Source organism: Alosa alosa, chromosome 14, assembly GCF_017589495.1.
Source record: "Alosa alosa isolate M-15738 ecotype Scorff River chromosome 14, AALO_Geno_1.1, whole genome shotgun sequence".
NCBI lineage: Eukaryota > Metazoa > Chordata > Actinopteri > Clupeiformes > Clupeidae > Alosa > Alosa alosa.
This window is the reverse complement of record NC_063202.1, coordinates 4,558,788-4,577,186: the sequence shown is the minus strand read 5'-3', so window position 1 is coordinate 4,577,186 and position 18,399 is coordinate 4,558,788. Positions and strand designations below refer to the sequence as shown.

Sequence of the window (18,399 nt, the reverse complement as noted above, 5' to 3'; positions counted from 1 at the left end):
GAGAGAGGGAGGGGAAGAGAGAGAGAGAGGGAGAGAGAGAGAGGGAGAGAGAGAGGGAAGAGAGAGAGAGAGAGAGAGAGGGAGAGAGAGAGAGAGAGAGAGAGAGAGAGAGAAAGAGAAAGAGGGAGAGAGAGAGAGGGAGGGGAAAGAGAGAGAGAGAGAGAGGGAGAGAGAAAGAGAGAGGGAGGATCAGAGGACATTAATTGCACAGCAGTCCCTTTAGTCTTTACTGTCCCCTGATAACAAAGATGAAAATATAAGACAACACTTCCTCAAAATGCCACTTACTTTCCGCAAATAATGTCTGATTTTTATGTACAGGTTTAAGTCATGAATCCAAAAAAGGCAACCACAGCAATAGTTCTGAATATGGAAATTTGAGACTGGTTCATGCCCATGACTATACACATTGCGAGTGACAAACAAGAATCCTAAATCTGGTCAGCATTGTTTACTTCTATACTTTCACTGTAAACAAAGTAGACCTATGATCAGTTACTGAGGGAGATTAATTTTGAGACTGGGGATTTGAATTTATTCACTGAGGTAAAAAAGAAAGGATGTACTGGAATGTGAAATCTGGGGACAGAAGATAATGAAATGCCTTGATAAGGGGAAAATATTTTTTTTCTGACAGTATGTGTATTGCAAATAGCTGATTCACAACCTACAATATACTGCCTGGTGGAAATGTATGCATTCATTGTTATTCAAGGAACTATAACTAAATACAGATTATGATGACTAAAATTCTGTGCACGCCTGACCCAGCAAGAAATCCCTTAGTTGCACCAGTCAAATACCGCTACCCCCTCCTAAAGTCAATGTCAGATAGACCTACATTCTCCAAAATGTCTTTTGAATTATGCTGTGTTCTAGCAGCAGCACATGTGTATGTTTTCTTATCTTAAAGGGAAAATGGAATGGAATAAGCAATGCAATTGTAAAAACATGACTGCCTTTTTTGCATCCTGGACTGCCTTAGTTGAAACAATGGCCATGCATATTTCTATTCATGAGAAGTGCTCATGTCCAGTAGCCTGGGTGTTCCCATGCTGCCTTGCGCGCGATTTGATTCACGCTGCTAAGGCAGCCTGGAGACCATGGAGCAAATTTTCGCCTGAGATAGGGAACCAATCACAGAACAGGGGGGAAAGCAAGACGATGATGAGCTATGCACAGACGCATTTGATAGACATCCGTGGCACCCAATAAACGGATCTGGGCATTTTTTTCAAATACGAGAAAATGAACGTTTGGTTCCCAGACCACGTCTCATTGAGAAGTGGTGGCGCTAGCCAGGCTACATATCCAGGATAATCTGCTAAAACAAGTTTACTCAAGGAGAACTGTGCTCTTCCATAACCATTGTCAAGCAGGCCAAACCTTCCTGAAATATTTTGAAAGACAAAATGTCCTATTTGTCGAAATCACTGTCTATGATTTAAAAAGTAATGCGTGAGTGTGGAGAGGAATGTGTTCTTGAGACCAAAATACAATGCAAAAGAAAAGGTTATTGAAATGTAGAGTGTTTTGTGAATGCTGACTGCATCGGCAAAATATTTTCACAACACACAGAATTGAGAAATGGAACATGACAGACAGTTTCAGTCTTGCCTGATCTGTTTTGTTAAATCTAACTAGCTATCAGCCTCTTCCCCATCATTACTTTTGGATTGAACGCCAGACAACATTGCAAAGCTGGAGTGGGTGCGAACAGCAGACACACAGATGCAGCAACCAACCCCCTCCTCTTCCAACAGTTACACAACTGTTGGCCAGCATCTGCACTGTAACAGAAGGAGTGATTGCAAAGCAGGCCCTTCACCAGAGTTTATCCAGCCGACGGACTGTTTCACACACTCAGAAGGGAGGAGCAACTCCTCTCCGGCAGACGTCCAAAGGGGAGACCTCAGATGAACCGAGGGGAAACCATTACCGGCCCGGTCCGCAGATTCCAAATTTTTTATTCCGAAGAGAGGGAAGAAAATCTCTTCCAGACATTTTAACATTGATATGGAGTAGTGTGTCAGGACGACAGAAATAAACAACGATGAAAGACATCATTGTGTGTGTGTGAGCCAGACCAGAAAGCTTCAAGGTATTTCAAGGATTACATTCCTGGATAGTATTTCCAAGATAAGGATAAATATATTCACACACTTAAATTCACTAAGAAAAGTCACTTATACTCAAGCATTAAGGCACAAAGACCAAACTGACCAAGACATGTCAATGTCAGTGTGCAGCTCCACTTACACCTCCACACACATGTGTGTCCTATATGTGAACCCATATTCAGTTAGGGGTACACACTACCAGCTCTTTCTAGCCTGGAATAGAGTTACAACAACAAGCCATCTAATTTAGGTGAATATGGTCTGACAGCTGCTGAGCTGCAGATTAACATCAGCCAGATAGGAGCTTCCATTTCCTTTATCAGCAGATCCCTCAGTGTGAAAGTGGCTGTCTCTGACAGGAGGTCTGAGCTCACTGCCCAGAACAAAGACAGAAAGCTACTTCTCTAGGGGTGGAAGTGTACACCAGCCAGGTGTGTCCACTGGATTGGCCGAACTTGTCAGGTCAGTGGAGTTCATGTTATTTGGTATAGAACAAACTTGAGAAGTCCTTTAGAAATATATTAAAAGTGCCATATCTCTCACCTCAGCAACTAATAAAAAAAAGTAAAGGTAAAAAGTTTTCCCTTTACATTATTATGCACAGAATGTAATGCACTGGTGTATTATTAAACAACAACTTGCAGTATACAGTAGGGGGAATCTCATTAACCACCACCAATGTGTAGCACCCACGGCATCCATTATGCACCAGAGTGCTCACCACATATCAGCTTGGGGGTATTTACAAATTAATTGCTAAAGTTTATTTGGAATGTTTGGATTGTGAATATATATTATTTACTGAATACCACTGAATCTTTCATCTCATAGACATTGGTCCACATTGATTCCTCATTGGTGGAATGAGTTGCCCAGTGCTCTGCGCTCCTGCGATAGTTTCGGGTCTTTCGAGAGGGGTCTAAAGTGTATCTGTTCAACTTACACTCAATTAAGTGGTTCTAATGAGTTATGGTTTGTATATTTAAGGTATTTTTTTATTTTCATTATGCATTGTTGATATTGTATTGATATTATTGTTATCATTACTATCCTTAATGTAGCCGTACCAACTTTCTATAACTGTTTACTGTTCATTTTAACTATTGTATTATTATAAGTCGCTTTGGACAAAAGCTTCTGCTAAATTACATAAACATAAACATACACATGAACATAAAATGATACATAGAAGTTAACACATGGGATACCAGCAACAAAATGCTGATAAAATCACCTGGTTCAGACAATCTTACAGTATATAGATTTATGTGTTTGTTCAGTAAATCCAAATGCATATTGTAGTTCCTAACTACTGCATTAGCCGTGGTCAGCTGGATGGACGTACAGTAGCACAGGCACAGAGTCTGGCCAGCCTGGTCTACAAAGCATCCTGACACAGGGCTCCATTCACACGGAAGCAGGGAGAGGCCCAGCGGCAGCATTTTTCCATGTTTCCACCAACCAACGGCTAAAATGACATCAGCTGGACGCCAGATCAAGGGGGGTCACAGCTGCAAAGGAATCCCACAGCCCCCTTGCCTCCCAGTATGTTAGTGCACTCACTCACACACACACACACACACACACACACACACACACACTCACACACACTCTGTGTCCAGGAATAAAGTGGAAACTAAAAGAGAGGAGGAAGAAGCAAAAGGAAGAGAGAGAGGAGGGAGGGGGGGGGGAAGTTCAGAGTCTTCGTAACATAGCATATAAGCTGAAAGAACATACTATATTATTCATTCAGCTCACGCTCTTTGCTCAAGATAAAGCACTGATCCGCTAATCCTGGGGAAAGATGGAAGGGTACAAATAGAGTTTATCATTCGATGGCATCAGCCAGATCACAGGATGAATTGATCACAAGAGCTCTGATGTCTAATGAGAGAGAGAACAGACAAGGTAGCCCAACAATGACTGTGGTTACCCCCTCCCCCTCGTAGGTGTGGGGATTTTTAGCATCCGATAGAAATGCTGGATGACATGGGCACTGCAGAGCGGGAGCATCAGAGGTCAGGGAGCGCGGATTGCACCTGGACGAACGGTGGCTGCAGGATGGCGCATCTCTGGAGGTCTCCGTTTCTCATTTCCCTCCTGTCCACTGCACACCTTATTACCATCCCAGCGTGAATGCTGCCTGCTGCTGACAGACCATAACAACAAAGTCTGTTGAGCCACCCGTTTGGCTTCAGGCTTATTGTCCTTCAACACTGATCATTGTGAAGGTTTTTTGGAGGGTTTGTGTGTGTGTTCGTGTGTATGTGTATGTGTATGTGTATGTGTGTGTGTGTGTGTGTGTGTGTGTGTGTGTGTGTGTTTGGGGGGTCGTGTTTGCTTTGTTTTTGTCAGCGCAGTGCATCCCATGAGTGCTGGGCATTATTGGGGAAAGTGATTTGGGCAAATGGGTATTGGTCATTCAAAGGCAGTGCCGGGCAGCTTTGTTCTGGAGCAATGTTTTGGAGGATTGGCCCTGAGAAACAATGGGATTTTGTGGAGCGGACACAAAGGCAGTGCTGTGTGCTGAGTCTGGGCTGAAGAGCTAGCATGGAGTCCAGTGATTTATGGCTCCATTTATGAATTGACAGACTCCATTACATGGGAACAGGTCAGGCTGGGGAAATCACTCTGCATGTGCGTCTCTCTCACACACACACGCACAACCACACACACACACAGACATACAAACACACACATGCACAGAGAGAGAGAGAGAGAGAGAGAGAGAGGAAAACAGAAACAAAGTGAGAGGAGGAAAAGGACAGAGACAGTGAGAGAGAGAGAGGAGAGAGAGAGAGCAAGTGGGAGATGAGAAAGATGGAAAAAGGAAGAGAGAACTTCCTGTATTTACATGATTTATTCCGCGCTGAGAAATCTTTAGTCTTGTGACACCGAGTGACCTTGGGTCAGTGTGCCTGGGAGTCGGATCGTTTGTCTCCACGTTAAAGCCACTCACTCTCTCACTCACTTCCTGTAGGAGGAGGTGGATGGATGTGGTGGCCTGGCGACTCCTGATTATATTTAGCTTCCCCACGGTTTTTCCCAATCCCTTATGTCATTTGAATGAGAAATGGAAGATGGAAAATGCTAATTCGCATTAACTGGTGGGTGCTTTAATACAAAATGCATCAACATGGATGGCAACCCCCTGGTGCAATTGACTCATGTCATAAGCTTCTTGTTGCATTTAGAGGTGGCAAAAAATAGTCAGTGGCACTTTCATTCAGTGTTATGTAACACTATTTAAATCCCCTACAAAAAAATAAATAGAGCGTACATGTGTAGAAGATATTACATGAATACATACAAATATATGCATATATGTACTACCTAAATCATTTCAGTGAATGTGTTCCAATACTGAGGGTAGTGGGATGTCGGCCAACATTTTGTAAATAATTCAACTATAGTTCCTATACACATCCAATTTACTGTGTGTATACCAGCATTTCAGATAAGACTTTGTGTAATTATTTTTAATCTTCAGGGGAAACAAAATTGCCTCATTGTGCCACAATACATTAGTCATTTCTCCAGTAGTTTACTTTAAAAAGACACGGTCAGCAGATCAAATAAAGAGTTTCAAAGTACAACAATTTATCTGGACTACTTTATAAGTGAGTTCCACCATATCACGCCAGATTAAAGCAAACACAGAGAAAATAAGTAAGTTCCATCTGATTCAATTCTCGACTGAAGCAAACAAAGAGAAAAGGCTAAATGAGGTCATAGCGGATCCCAAATGATCTTCACTCCTAAGGAAAGTGGGCAGACCTTTGTACTGTCACCATGTGCTATGTGACAAGCAGACTTCCTCGGTTTGAAATAGTATTTCCAGCAAGAACCTAACTAACTCTAATTTCCCTTTGCTGTTGGCAATTATTCCCTTTTGTTGTTGACAATTATTTATATAAATAAACAGACGAATGCATAAATAAAGAAATAACAGTCTGAGGATTTGTGATGGACTGTGTTAATGCCAGAATGTGTTACCATGTGCAAATATTAACTTTGCACATGTTGGAATGTGAATTGGAATGGGACATGAATTGATTAAGTTGTTAAATTAATAAACATCAAACAGTGAATAAGTAATACCCCAAAATCCAGTCTAATTTTACAACTACTGTACATCTCTCTCTCTTTCTCTATCAGACACACACACACACACACACTTCAAAGATGCACCTTTTCAACGCATTGGATTCACACTAATTGGCACTAGAGCTTGAGGGGGAGAAAAATCCAGGCTTCCGCCAGACAGCCAGGAGACAGTGTACCGTCACTTTGTGCTATCACCAATCACCATAAACAACTTCTCAAAGAATCACAGCACTCTTGATGAAGGGAATGGGGATTACGAGGAGAGTGTATAATCAGAACTGGTGGGACTGGTAGAAACTGGAACAGGTATGAATAAGTGCGGATGAAATGCTTCAAGGAACAAATACAAACAAGAATGTGAGTAGGACTGTGAGGAACACCAACTCAACTGACAGTTATTTCTGATCTTAAACATCAAACAAAGAGCAGCAAACCATGAAAGTCTATGTCTTCACTACTTGTCTGCGAGCACAGCTGAAATTGCCAGACATAGAGAACAGAGTGGATACTGAGCTAAATGGTACCGTTATGCATCCATATTCTCCTCAGAGATCTATATAACTTTATGCATCCATTTTCTCCTCAGAGATGCATAGTGACAGACCGTGGCATATAGTAAATGCCATGAACATAGCAGTGGGGTGCCTGGCATTCTATGGAAGAGAATGACTGATGCGGCTTACTGGGAGGGTTCTCCCAAGTGACTCCATGACAGGAGCACGGCTTTCATGGCACTACGCTCCAGCGAGCATGGAAATCTCAGAGGTACACCTGCCTGCTGGAGGGCAAGTCTCCTCAGGGAGGGCATATCCTAAAAATTACGCAAGTAGAATTAAAATGAAAAAGTTTTATAATGTTTAAAAGACAAAGTATAATTGCAAATATGAAATGTATGAAACAAAGCACCCAAAGCTTTTTATAGCTTCCCAGGCTTGGTGAGGGCACCTACATAATCACCTAAGAGGATTTCTTTTTTTTTTTTTCATTTAGTCTCTTCAGCCCTATATTTCCATAACCAATCAACATGTGTAACACCTTAGTGATTACCTCTTTCATATTGTTGGCCTAATGTGTAACAATAGCACCAATGTTTTAGGACACAGGCCAGCAGAGGCACCCAGAGAGAAGAAACGTTCACTCTTATCAGTTTGATGGAGATGAATGGTGACAAACCCTCTGTGCCTCTGCTGAGTGTCACACAAACTATAATGCTACACTGAAACTCATATGGAATGTGATTACACGGAGTGTTGCTGCATTGAAAGGCATTAAATCATTTTTTTTAGAGAGAGAACAAATTGAGAGAACAGAGAAGAAATGAAACGTTGACACCACATGCATTGAGCCATACTTTATTATAAATTAAAGGCACATGTGGACTGTGAAGACAGAGATAAGAAATGAAACAATCATGTTCGCAATCATGTCAATACTTCAAAGGCTTTGACACCCAGATATCCAGATGTTGAGATATCTAGTGCATGCAAAGCACACAAGCATGTTATCGCTGACATGAGTGGAAGTAAGATATAGTGTGAAAGCTACAGAGGTCTGTCTTTGCTGGAAATGTAATGAAATGTACATGTATGTCCAGTGTTGTGGTGTCGCTCTAACATACCAAATTCAAACTTCACATCTAGGTCAACTAACAAGTTAAAAGGACTTAACTTCCGGCATTTCCATAATTCACACACTTGGAAAGAAAAGACTGTGTTTTTCAAAGATTATTTCCTGACTGCTGTTGTAAGAACAACAATAAGCCACCCCACTGTGCTGTGACAAATAACTGTGCTAAAGGATCTTGTGTCCCATGGAATCCTCCTAGTACCTGGCAGGATCAGATCAAGTAAGAAGCATGTGCATGTTATTTTGTGTACATTTCCTTTATGAGACTGACCAGTGGAAATTGCATAAAAAAAGAATAAAGTCTCATATAGTGTATGTGATAGTTGTTGCACAAAACCCGTTGCCATTGACAGCGGTAATTATATGTTTCAGTGGTAATTAGCCTACATGAATATATTTGACTGTAGAACGTTGGGAAATCCAATTCAAGTCAATGGAGTGTTCTACTAGCATTGTGAAGAGCTGTATAATAAGCTTTAATAATGTTATTTTAATTTAATAATGTCAGGGTGAGATTACATTGACTTTTTTCTAAAGTTTAGTTTCCTAAACTTTTGTAATATCTTTCAAAAGCTGTCTCTGATAAAGCTGAACAGTAGTAAAAGGTAGAGTTATCACTATCATTCTTTTATACCAATAAATTGCTGAAGCAATATCTTGGCAAGAACAGGAATGATTCTACACTCACATTACTTTGAAAATAATGTGATTAACTTGTAATGGTACTTTAATATACCACTAATGCCAATGCAAAGTCTCATAACTGATTTTTATCAATTTTGCACTTTTGGATGCTGATCAGAGTAATCCACTAGTATTTGACCAAACCCATGACAAAAACTTTTTTTGTCATGGGTTTTTACAACCCACAGATAACACAATGCCTGCTTTTTCAGTTCACATGAAATAATGCATTCCTCATGCTTAAAAACAAGTTATATGGATGATGGATGAAATCCAGATCACTTGTCCACTGTCCGTGGGCTCTACGCTGTTACTCTATGCCCAACCTTTTTATATACAGTCAATGGTCCCAACTATATAAATATATTAATATAAATCATATTAATGAATTTGTCTCCATCTTCTACTCCATCCCCCACTCTTGAAACTTTTGTGTATGCTTGATTGGAATGTGTGTTTGCGGGCCGCACACAAAGTAGCCTACATGGCGCTGCAAAGGTGAATAGATTTGTAGCACTTGCCAAAAAATTTGTAGCATTGTTATAAAACCTTTAAAATATCACAAGTAGGGCAGTTCATCACAGTCCATCCATTGCAACTGGACTGATGAAAGGTACACCTGTAGGCTACATTGTATTTGGGAAAAGCAGAAGGTAGCAGCATTTGTATGTATTTATTAATTAATTAATTAATTAATTAATTAATTAATTAAACAAAACAATCCCTGTCAGTTCCATGCAGTTTTCAACAGCTATCAAAAAGAGAGGTCATGTCATGGATTTTTGTGAATGTTTCTTCTTCTACATATGCATAAGTTTAGTCATCTAGTTCATATGATATTCAGCTTTATTGTCAATGCACAAATTAAATAGTCTAAAACAAAATGCCGTTTTACCCAGTGGTGCAAATAACTGACATGTCCAAAAGGGCCTTCATGAAATGCGTTGCTAGACTGTTCATACACATTTTAATGGGCCAAGTTGAAGAGCTACTGTCCATTATTGTTTGTGCAAATAATATGCTGATTCATGTTCCCTTGCATTTTGCAACTGGTACATGGTTACCAAGCTCAATATTTTAAGAAATCGAAAAGGAATCGCCGGCAGATCAGGCTGAGTTCACCCAGCCTAGTCCATTGTAGGCGCCCGATAGAAATATTGTTTAATTTTGCGATTGAGATATCCACACGCATGGCGCCCCCCCTGCGACGTGTTCGCCCCCGGTTTCAGAGCTATTCTAAATGCAAAAATGCATAGAGGGAGTTATGACAAAACCGTGACTGTTAAGAAACTATAAGCTATATAAGGTAGGCCCTATGCTAGGCATAAAACATTTGGTTTAAATGGAGATGTAGATCACGGGTGCGTTAATAAATCTACATTGCGGCGAGTTGACACAAATGATTCACTTTGATGAATTTATGTAGTTTCAGTCCTAGTTACTTTACTTTGAGCCATGCTCTTCCTTACTTTAATCACCTTTGAAAATAGGATTGAAGTAGCCTATATGGGTGTTTGGGAATGAACGTTGACTCAGATGCATTTTTGAGACTTTGAGCTAAATGTCCCAGCCTGGTGTTTAGGATGCATCATAGACAGGTTATCTTTCAGATAGCCTATATTTTCCATTAGAAAACCATCACGTAGCGAACGCGTTGTGGCTAACTCATTAGCTCCTGTTAGTAGCCTAGGTTATGGTCATAAGCAAATGAGATGACAGTCGAAAGATGCAATTAGTGCTGTTATCAATTTTCTTGGTAGCCTATAACCGCATTTATGGTTTTCTACAAATACATCAATAGCCTAATCAAATTGGCCTCCATCACTCAACCAATGCTAACAGTAACATTATTTTACCTACTCTAGGCTATTGATATAACTTAAGATTAACGTAGCCTACCTGCAGTAAAAACCAAGCATGTCCGATAAACATTCTCAGATTTATTTCGGCTTCAAGAAGAAATGGGAATTACATGTCATGCAGAAATCATCCTACCCTTATTAGACGTTCTCTGCGGTAAACTACAGTCTTGTCCTTGTAGGAAGCCTAGTGTCTTTCCAACTCACTTTAGATTAACTTCCAACAAAATTACTTCTCACTGCAACGATGCGCCATTTGGTGGACAAACGACTACATGACGCCAATACTGGAAATGCAGGCAAATTATTATGATGAATATTTGGTTTTCCTTTAATCCTACTGAATTTGTAATTATGTATAGGCTGTTGTAATTGCCGATATTGATGGTATGTGCGTGCCTGTGTGTGTGTGTGCGTGTGTATATATGAGCACCACCATCTACAGGCCAATGAGTTTACAGTCACTAAATGTACACATAACTTAATTTTTTTAGACCCCCCCCCATGGATGAAATTCTACGAAACTTGGCATACCCCCAGAGAATGTCAGGTTAATCATACACATAAAATTTGGTGCAGTTCTGAACATCTTAACTGAAGAGAGGGGCGATTAAAGCAGAATGATATTGCATTTTCATTTTTTACCGGGGGGGGGGTGCAAATCACAAATGAGTGATTATGGGTTAGGTTGATGTGGGCCCTTGAGACCAACATACCATAAAAATGTCTTCATCCTCGGTGCCACGGTTCAGGTAGTTATTTAGAAAAAACTGCATTTTTTGGGTTTCGGGGGGGCCCAGCGCGGGGAGGGAGTGGCCCCCGGGGACCAAACGAAATTTTTCCGTAAAAGTCTAGTGGGGCTACATACCCACCAAATTTCATGTGCCCCGGTGGTTCGGTGTCCCGGGTATCGTTGACCAAAAATTCAGGAAGTAGATGACGAAAAAAAAAAAAAAAAAACTTTGACAATCCCTATATGACTGCTTCGCTAGCTTTGCTAGCGGCGGTCATAATAAACAGCAGACCTTACCGAACACAAAGGTGTAATGCATTCCTTAGCTGTTCCAGAGTAATCCGGTTTTGAAATAAAAAGTAGCAAAATTCAACATGGTCTTTCGGCTTTAAGCATTTCTTAAAACTGAGCTGTGCTTACATCGCCTAGATATCTGTAAATATTAGAATCAGAGAATATACAGGCAGCTCACGGTTAAGAGTCTGTCAATGTAGCCTTAATGATTTCTTTTCACAAAATGCTAAGCATGCATGTATTTAAGTTTCTTAAAACTGAGCTGTGCTTAAATGGGTCAATGCATGATTTCATAACAGAAATAGAAAATAAATGTTAAATGTTAAATATAGCCTACATATCTGTACATATTAAAATCAGATTATGTAGGCTACACAGTATAGTTAGATCAAGTTGGACAGTAGCACATTTTAATCATGGATAGTTGGACAGTAGCACATTTTAATCATTTTATATATCTATTGTGGCTGGTGAAAGAGTTGAGTGGCTTTTTTTTTTTTTTTTTTGGGGGTCAGTGGGTAGTCTCCCCACAAAAGCTCAGACCAAACCTACGCCCTTGGCTACCAGCAACAACACCCGTGCTCGGGGAGCAGTGAGGGGTTAGGTGCCTTGCTCAAGGGCACTTCAGCCGTGCCTACTAGTCGGGGTTCGAACCGGCAACCCTCCAGTTCCAAGTTCCAAGTCCGGTTCCAAGTCCAAGTCCAAGTACAGCAACACTAGCTGTGTTTTAACCATGGAGGTATTATATAGAACTGGAGAGAGTGAGGAAGCACCACCCGCATTTATTTTAATGGCACACGCTGGGCTGGCTACTTCAGCCAAAAAAGTTTGAAATTGACCGCAGCTATCTTTTCCAAAATGCTGTTTCATGTGGCTCATTTCTGACACCAGATAAGTTCCACGTTATAGAAACAGGGCAAGTACAACGGTATGCCGCTGATGCAAATTGAATGTCCTCGCAGAGGAAAGAAAAGGACAGTACAACTATTCAAGAGCATTCATCGTCTTTCTTCTCAATTCTATGGTCTTGTAGCCTGACGAGCCAGACCCATCAAGATATTGGGTCTGGGAACATACCATTGGCAGGGCTCAATCCGAGGGGCGGGATAAACGGTTGTCTTTCAAATTCCCACTGCACGCAATAGTATAGCACTACAACCCATGAGTCCCATGCGTTTTCCCACCAGTGGAGCTAGTTGGTAGATCAAACTTTTGTTATATCCGGTCGGAATACATCTTTATTTTTTATGAAAGTCTTTAACAGTCGCGGCCAAAGCTGATTCGAAAGACTGCTTTTCGCCAGCAGCAGCCATCTTCGTTGTTTTCAAGTAGCAGGGAATTCATGCGGAACCGTCGCAACTCTGTCATCATTATGTTAAGCCCGCCCACCGACTCTATACACGATGTGACTGGCCTGACCGAAGTTTGTTTTTTCCAGTTCGCAAGCCAACGGAGAGTTGCTAGACGACCCTGGCTGCAAATTACATTTGCTGCCACTACGGTGCGTCTAGATTTTTAGGCTAATGGTCTTGGCCGTACTGTAGGCGCAAGTTTATTTCATTGGTTCGCTAATGGGGAATGGTGGAGCAGAAGTTTGGGGATTGTGGTGCAGTCCTTATTGAGTAAGGAATAACACTTTGTTGACACATATCGTTCACTTTGCCTAATGCTTTGGGCAGACTATAATTATTAAGTACGCAGGATGTAGTCTACAAAAACGACAATTAACTGAAGAGTAGCCTGGATGTTTGGTGCACCCAGTATAAATACTTGCAGCTTGTTAAAGGCTTGCCTACCTCCTTGAGGGGGGTCAGTGCTGCATCAATGAATCCGGAAAATGCAGATTGGGAAAATGCAGAATTCCCAAACTTTATTCTTGAATGCAAAGTGCATACTGTACATTGGGGTGTTTTTGTGTTTGACTGAGACTAACGAGTCTCTCTGTCGAACACTGTTCAGGATTTGACACAGTGATCATTGGCATTTAAATGGCATTTGCCATTCAAATTAGCAAATAGCAGTGGTAGCGTAGTGGCTAAGGAGTTAAGGTGGCTAGCACCTAGTAGCTTGGAAAGTTGTACTGTAGGTTAAATTCCCAGATTCCACCGTTGTGTCCTTGAGCAAGGCACTTCACAATTCAATTTCACTTCAAATTGCTCTGGGGCCAATAGCCTTTGTAATATAATTCACATATGTAAGTTGCCTTGGATAAAAGTGTCAATGTAAATGAAAATAGGTCAGGTCTACGATAGGAGACTGCCATCTTTCTTCGGTATGATAGAATATCTGCTGTAAAACCCCCTTTGTCCTCTGCCTGGACCAAGCGAATGGCGCAATTGGCTGATCTCAGAATCACAACAGGATGAGGAGGCATCACACCTTCCACCGTGCCATGGAAGGGATGCAAACTGTAGTGTGTAGCCGCTCGACACTGTGTGCAGTACTCACTGGGAGAATACAAAACAGCAGCTCATGAAAACTTTACTGGCAAAGGAGAGCTGCAGTGTTTTGGCTCTATGCCCATGCATTTGCCTCCTGATTTTGGCGTTGGTTCTAATGAACTGCAGTTCACCCATTTCCTCATCTTTCCAGTGTGACATAATTGCTGTTGATGGGGTCGCGTCTTGAATATAATAGACAAATTACGCATTGCCTTGACATTTAAGTGCTTTAAATTTCTTGCCACACAGACGGATTAAAAAGGGAGAAGGATCCCCTCACTGGATGTGATTCCAGGAATTAGTACTAGGGGGCTGGTAATGTGTAGGACTTTTAGGAAAAAATATTCAGACATGTCATGTTCAAAATGTCTAGAAAATATCAGGATATGAGATATCCCATATCTAAGCACATTCGTCATATGCAGTCTTCTCCTGAGGAAGATTTTAATTAACAGAAAGCTGGTGTATTTTTCCTAGAATTTTCAAATGGCACTGCCCCTCGGAATCAAAGCTGCAGCCGACATAATTATACCCTGTGAGACAAGATCCTTGACGGTTTCTTAGTGGATGTGACCAGAATAAAAAATGTCAACATGAAGGCGACTGAGTTCAATGGATGAAAGGGAGATGTTTTAATTGCTTTTAGGGTTAAATTGGGGTAGATAATGGAGTATCTGAACTTATAAGTAAGCTTACAGTATGCTTTAAAATAAAAAATGATGTATTGAATCAGATAAGAAACAGGCATCCTGAAACACAAATAGACTTGGACGTTAGGATTGGGGTCAGGGGACGGATCTAAGACTGCAGTTTCTCTGTGTAGATTGTTAGGTGACTGAGAGCTAGAAATCTAATATTAAGTCGGCACCCTGTTTGTCAGCAATGGATTATCCAAATAAAATGTAGCAAATACTTTCAGCCATGTTTTGCACATATCTGTTTGAAATGATGATATGCATCTAAACTGTACTGTCTTTGATAACACTTGCTTAAGTCTTCCTACTACTGTAGGGGTAAATCACGGTTTGGTGTGTACCTCAGTTTTGAAGTCACGGTTCGGTTAATTTTGGGTACAGTAATCCTGTAGGTACTGCTAACCTAAAAATAATTGTTGCACAATCGGAATAGTATTTTTAAAAGGTGTCAAATGTTTTACTGTTAGAGACTGCATTTGGTACATTTGGTATGCATCTGTATTGAACATCCTGTACCTAAACGGTTTGGTACAAATACTGTTTAATATATACATCTATGTTGTGTGGCACCATGTGAAATACTGCAGTGCTAGATTCATTTGAGGAACATGTTTGGAGTGGGTAAACACAGCCCACATACCTGTACTGCTGAAATGAAATGAAAAGACATAGGACAGGTAAACAATACTACAAGATGAGGAGATGACAAAAATAAACTAAAACACAAACATCCTCAGCAAACAAAAGAGTCGTAGGGCCTGTTAGCGTAAATTGGTGTGGTTGTTAGGACAGCTGCACAATGCTTTGGTTCCACTCGCCTCTGTAACATAGTGTGAGTAGAACAGATTTCAAACGTGTTTTTGTTATGATGCAATTGTGTGCTCGCCTCAGATGTCTGGGCGAAAACAATTTGCTTTTTGCTTTGATTTGCTTTGAAGAAAATAGAAACTCTAAGCATGTCCGCAATCTCAACTATAAACATGTTTGCCATCTCTTTTCTTCTTTTAACACAGAAGACAAACAAATATTTGTTTCCTCGAAGCAATTGATCATGGTTACTGAATATGGCCACATGCATCTCTGAATGTGTGCCAATTCAACCAGCAAAAAGTCTCAACAGAGCCACTTCTGTCCTCCTCATGAGACACTGAATTGTCAACCACTTGCGCACATGACACCTTTGGTGATCTATGTGCAACGGTTTAAGGGAAAGGGTACTAAAGGTCAGTGAGTTGTTAGTTTACACTTCTTCGGCCACAGGCGCTAGCTGTTATTTAAGTCGACTCTAATAGGGGCCAAAGGATTTCGCCGACTTCAGATCCACAATCAATAAGCCGGTAAACATTTCTCTCATTCCCCTGGTGGACAAACTGCCAGTCCGAGATCAATGGATCAGCACATTAGGGAATATCACAGCCCTGTGTTGTGTTCACAAACTCTCTCTCTCTCTCGCTTCTGCCAGACTGCACAGCAAATTGTGGGATCTGTCCCTTTATTCCGAACTCAGCCTCCACATGCTCTTCTCAGAAACATGTGCAGTAGATATAATTTTTTTTAGAGATATGAGAGAGGCTGTTTTGATTCTTTTTCAATAAACAGTCAGGATTAAAATCTTACCGCAGGAGGTCAACAGCATCACATGGCTAATGTTCACATGTGCAAAGGAATTTCATAACACAGCAAAAATGATCTGTGATATTAAATCTCACAAGGGGATTCTGTTGTGTATGCTAGGTAGTAGATATACAGACATTATCAGAGGGCAATGATAAATAAACGTTATGCTCTATACAGTATGTTCAGTACATATACAGTATACTGCACTGCGCCTAAAGTATACCAAAAGTATAGACTCTAAACATGAATCTCTTGTGCTCATTGGTTTTGGCAGACATACTGTAGATAGATAGATACGTTATTGATCCCCAAGGGGAAATTCAAGGTCCCAGTAGCTTATGACACCACACACAACAACATAAACAGGATGATAAAAAACAAAAACAAATCACATGACTAAAATGAACAGTATAAGCATGAGACATGCCATTGCCAACACACAGCACTGTGAAATGGCGGCATGGTACTGTACTCACCAGTGGAGGCAGTGTCACACTCCTGTGGGTTGCATTTCTGAGTGTTTTCCGGGGTGGGTTCATGGTCACACTGTGCCTCAGCCTCTTGCTCCTGCTCAGACTTGGTATTGACACATTTGACCAGCCGTCGCTGGACTCCCCCTCCGCAAGACGCAGAACACTGCCAACACACAATTAGCATGTCTTTGGAAAGAGTGCAGTAACAAGGACACAATCAGCATGTCTTTGGAACGAGTGCAGTAACAAGGGTGGAATCTGCTAACAGTGCTGAGAGTTCACTGATAGAAGCTTCCTTGATTGTTGTTAGATGCTACTGTAATTGTAATCCTATTGCAATGGTTGAGTGGAAGAGTGTTTACTTCTTATTGAGCCACTGGTAAGCTGCTTTGACATTATGATATACATGTTTTGCCAGTACCCAGGGGGAAAAGTGCAAAATAAACAGATAAGCTTGGTTCGAGCACCAAGGCTGAATCACATTATTTGGACCAAGAAGATTAAAAAAATTATGTATGAAAACAAATATTTTGGGAAAAGCCAAATGATGCCAGTTTTATCCCATGACCCACTACTTCCAAGTCTGCTGAGGGAGAACAGCACAGGCGGCCTTGCATCCACACTCTGAGTCAAATACAGAAAGGCACTGGAGGGGCCACCATGTTATATTGATGTGACGAGGGATTAGATTGGTGCTGCACATCAAAGACTTTCTCGCCTTCTCAGAGCGGAGGCAGTGGATGGCTGTGGATGAGTCATTTAATAGCAGGATGGGCACAGCATGATTTGGGCTTGCGGAGACACTTTTTTTTTTTTTTTTTTTTCTTACACGATTTCACACCTTGTTTGCAATTGCAGCTGCATATCCCCATTTACCCTTAACCCTAGCTACCCTTTATAGCTGTTATTCACAGAGTGAGTGCATAATTTACCCTTAACCCTAGCTACCCTTTATAGCTGTTATTCACAGAGTGAGTGCATCATTTACCCTTAACCCTAGCTACCCTTTATAGCTGTTATTCAAAGAGTGAGTGCATCATTTCAGCTGTGCATTGTTCTTCAAGGTGAGGCTATTCTTCTTTAAAAGAAACTACCCAGGCAGAGTGGTTTCTACTATGTAGTGGATGTCTAGCTTTAATGCACATCATGCCCTTGCCAGAATGCATTGCAATAGAAAGCCTCAGAGGGGGTTGACAGATTCCTTACCTGCCCCCAGGAGCCAGTGACCCACTGTGCACAGGACTGGCTGTTGCACGCCTGGATGGAATTCGGCATGAGGGACTCATCACACCTCCCTGGCTCCGGGCAGGTGACCAGGCGCTGCTGATCCCCTCCCCCACACTGCTCCGAGCACTGTGAAGGGTGAAATGGGAGAGTCAGTCAGGGCTCAAGTGCCGTGGGGGTAAATAAGACAGAATGTACTGCTTTATCCTGGCAGGGTAATACGACTTCAAAAACACAGCAAATGCAAGTGTAGCCTGGTGTCCTTCACAGTCAACTAAGCTGCCTATAGATCATGCACTTGCAAAGTCTAGTTAGAGGGAGTGAGAGAGGCTGTTTTCTGAAACTTAAATTCGGTGGAGTACCCAGATTTAGGAAGGGGGAAAAAGTCCTTCAAAAAAGTTTTCTGAAGCTCAGAGTGAAATTATCTGCCAATGAACAGATGGTACAAAATATGGCGAGACTTCAAAGCACAACGAGGTGTTTGCGCATCTGACTGGATGCTATTCTGATGGAATTCTTTAAAAAA

The 18,399-nt window shown here is 41.3% G+C and overlaps 1 protein-coding gene across 1 annotated transcript in view; it reads right to left on the bottom strand.

Moving 5' to 3' along the window:
- LOC125307608 (A disintegrin and metalloproteinase with thrombospondin motifs 7) overlaps positions 1-18,399 on the bottom strand; it is a 64,999-nt gene that overhangs the window by 988 nt on the left and 45,612 nt on the right. The window contains exons 23-24 of the mRNA XM_048263661.1: positions 17,856-18,002; positions 16,653-16,812 (exon numbers count right to left, since the gene is read on the bottom strand). Coding sequence (XP_048119618.1) covers positions 16,653-16,812; positions 17,856-18,002 — 307 coding nt within the window. The remainder of the gene's footprint in view (positions 1-16,652; positions 16,813-17,855; positions 18,003-18,399) is intronic.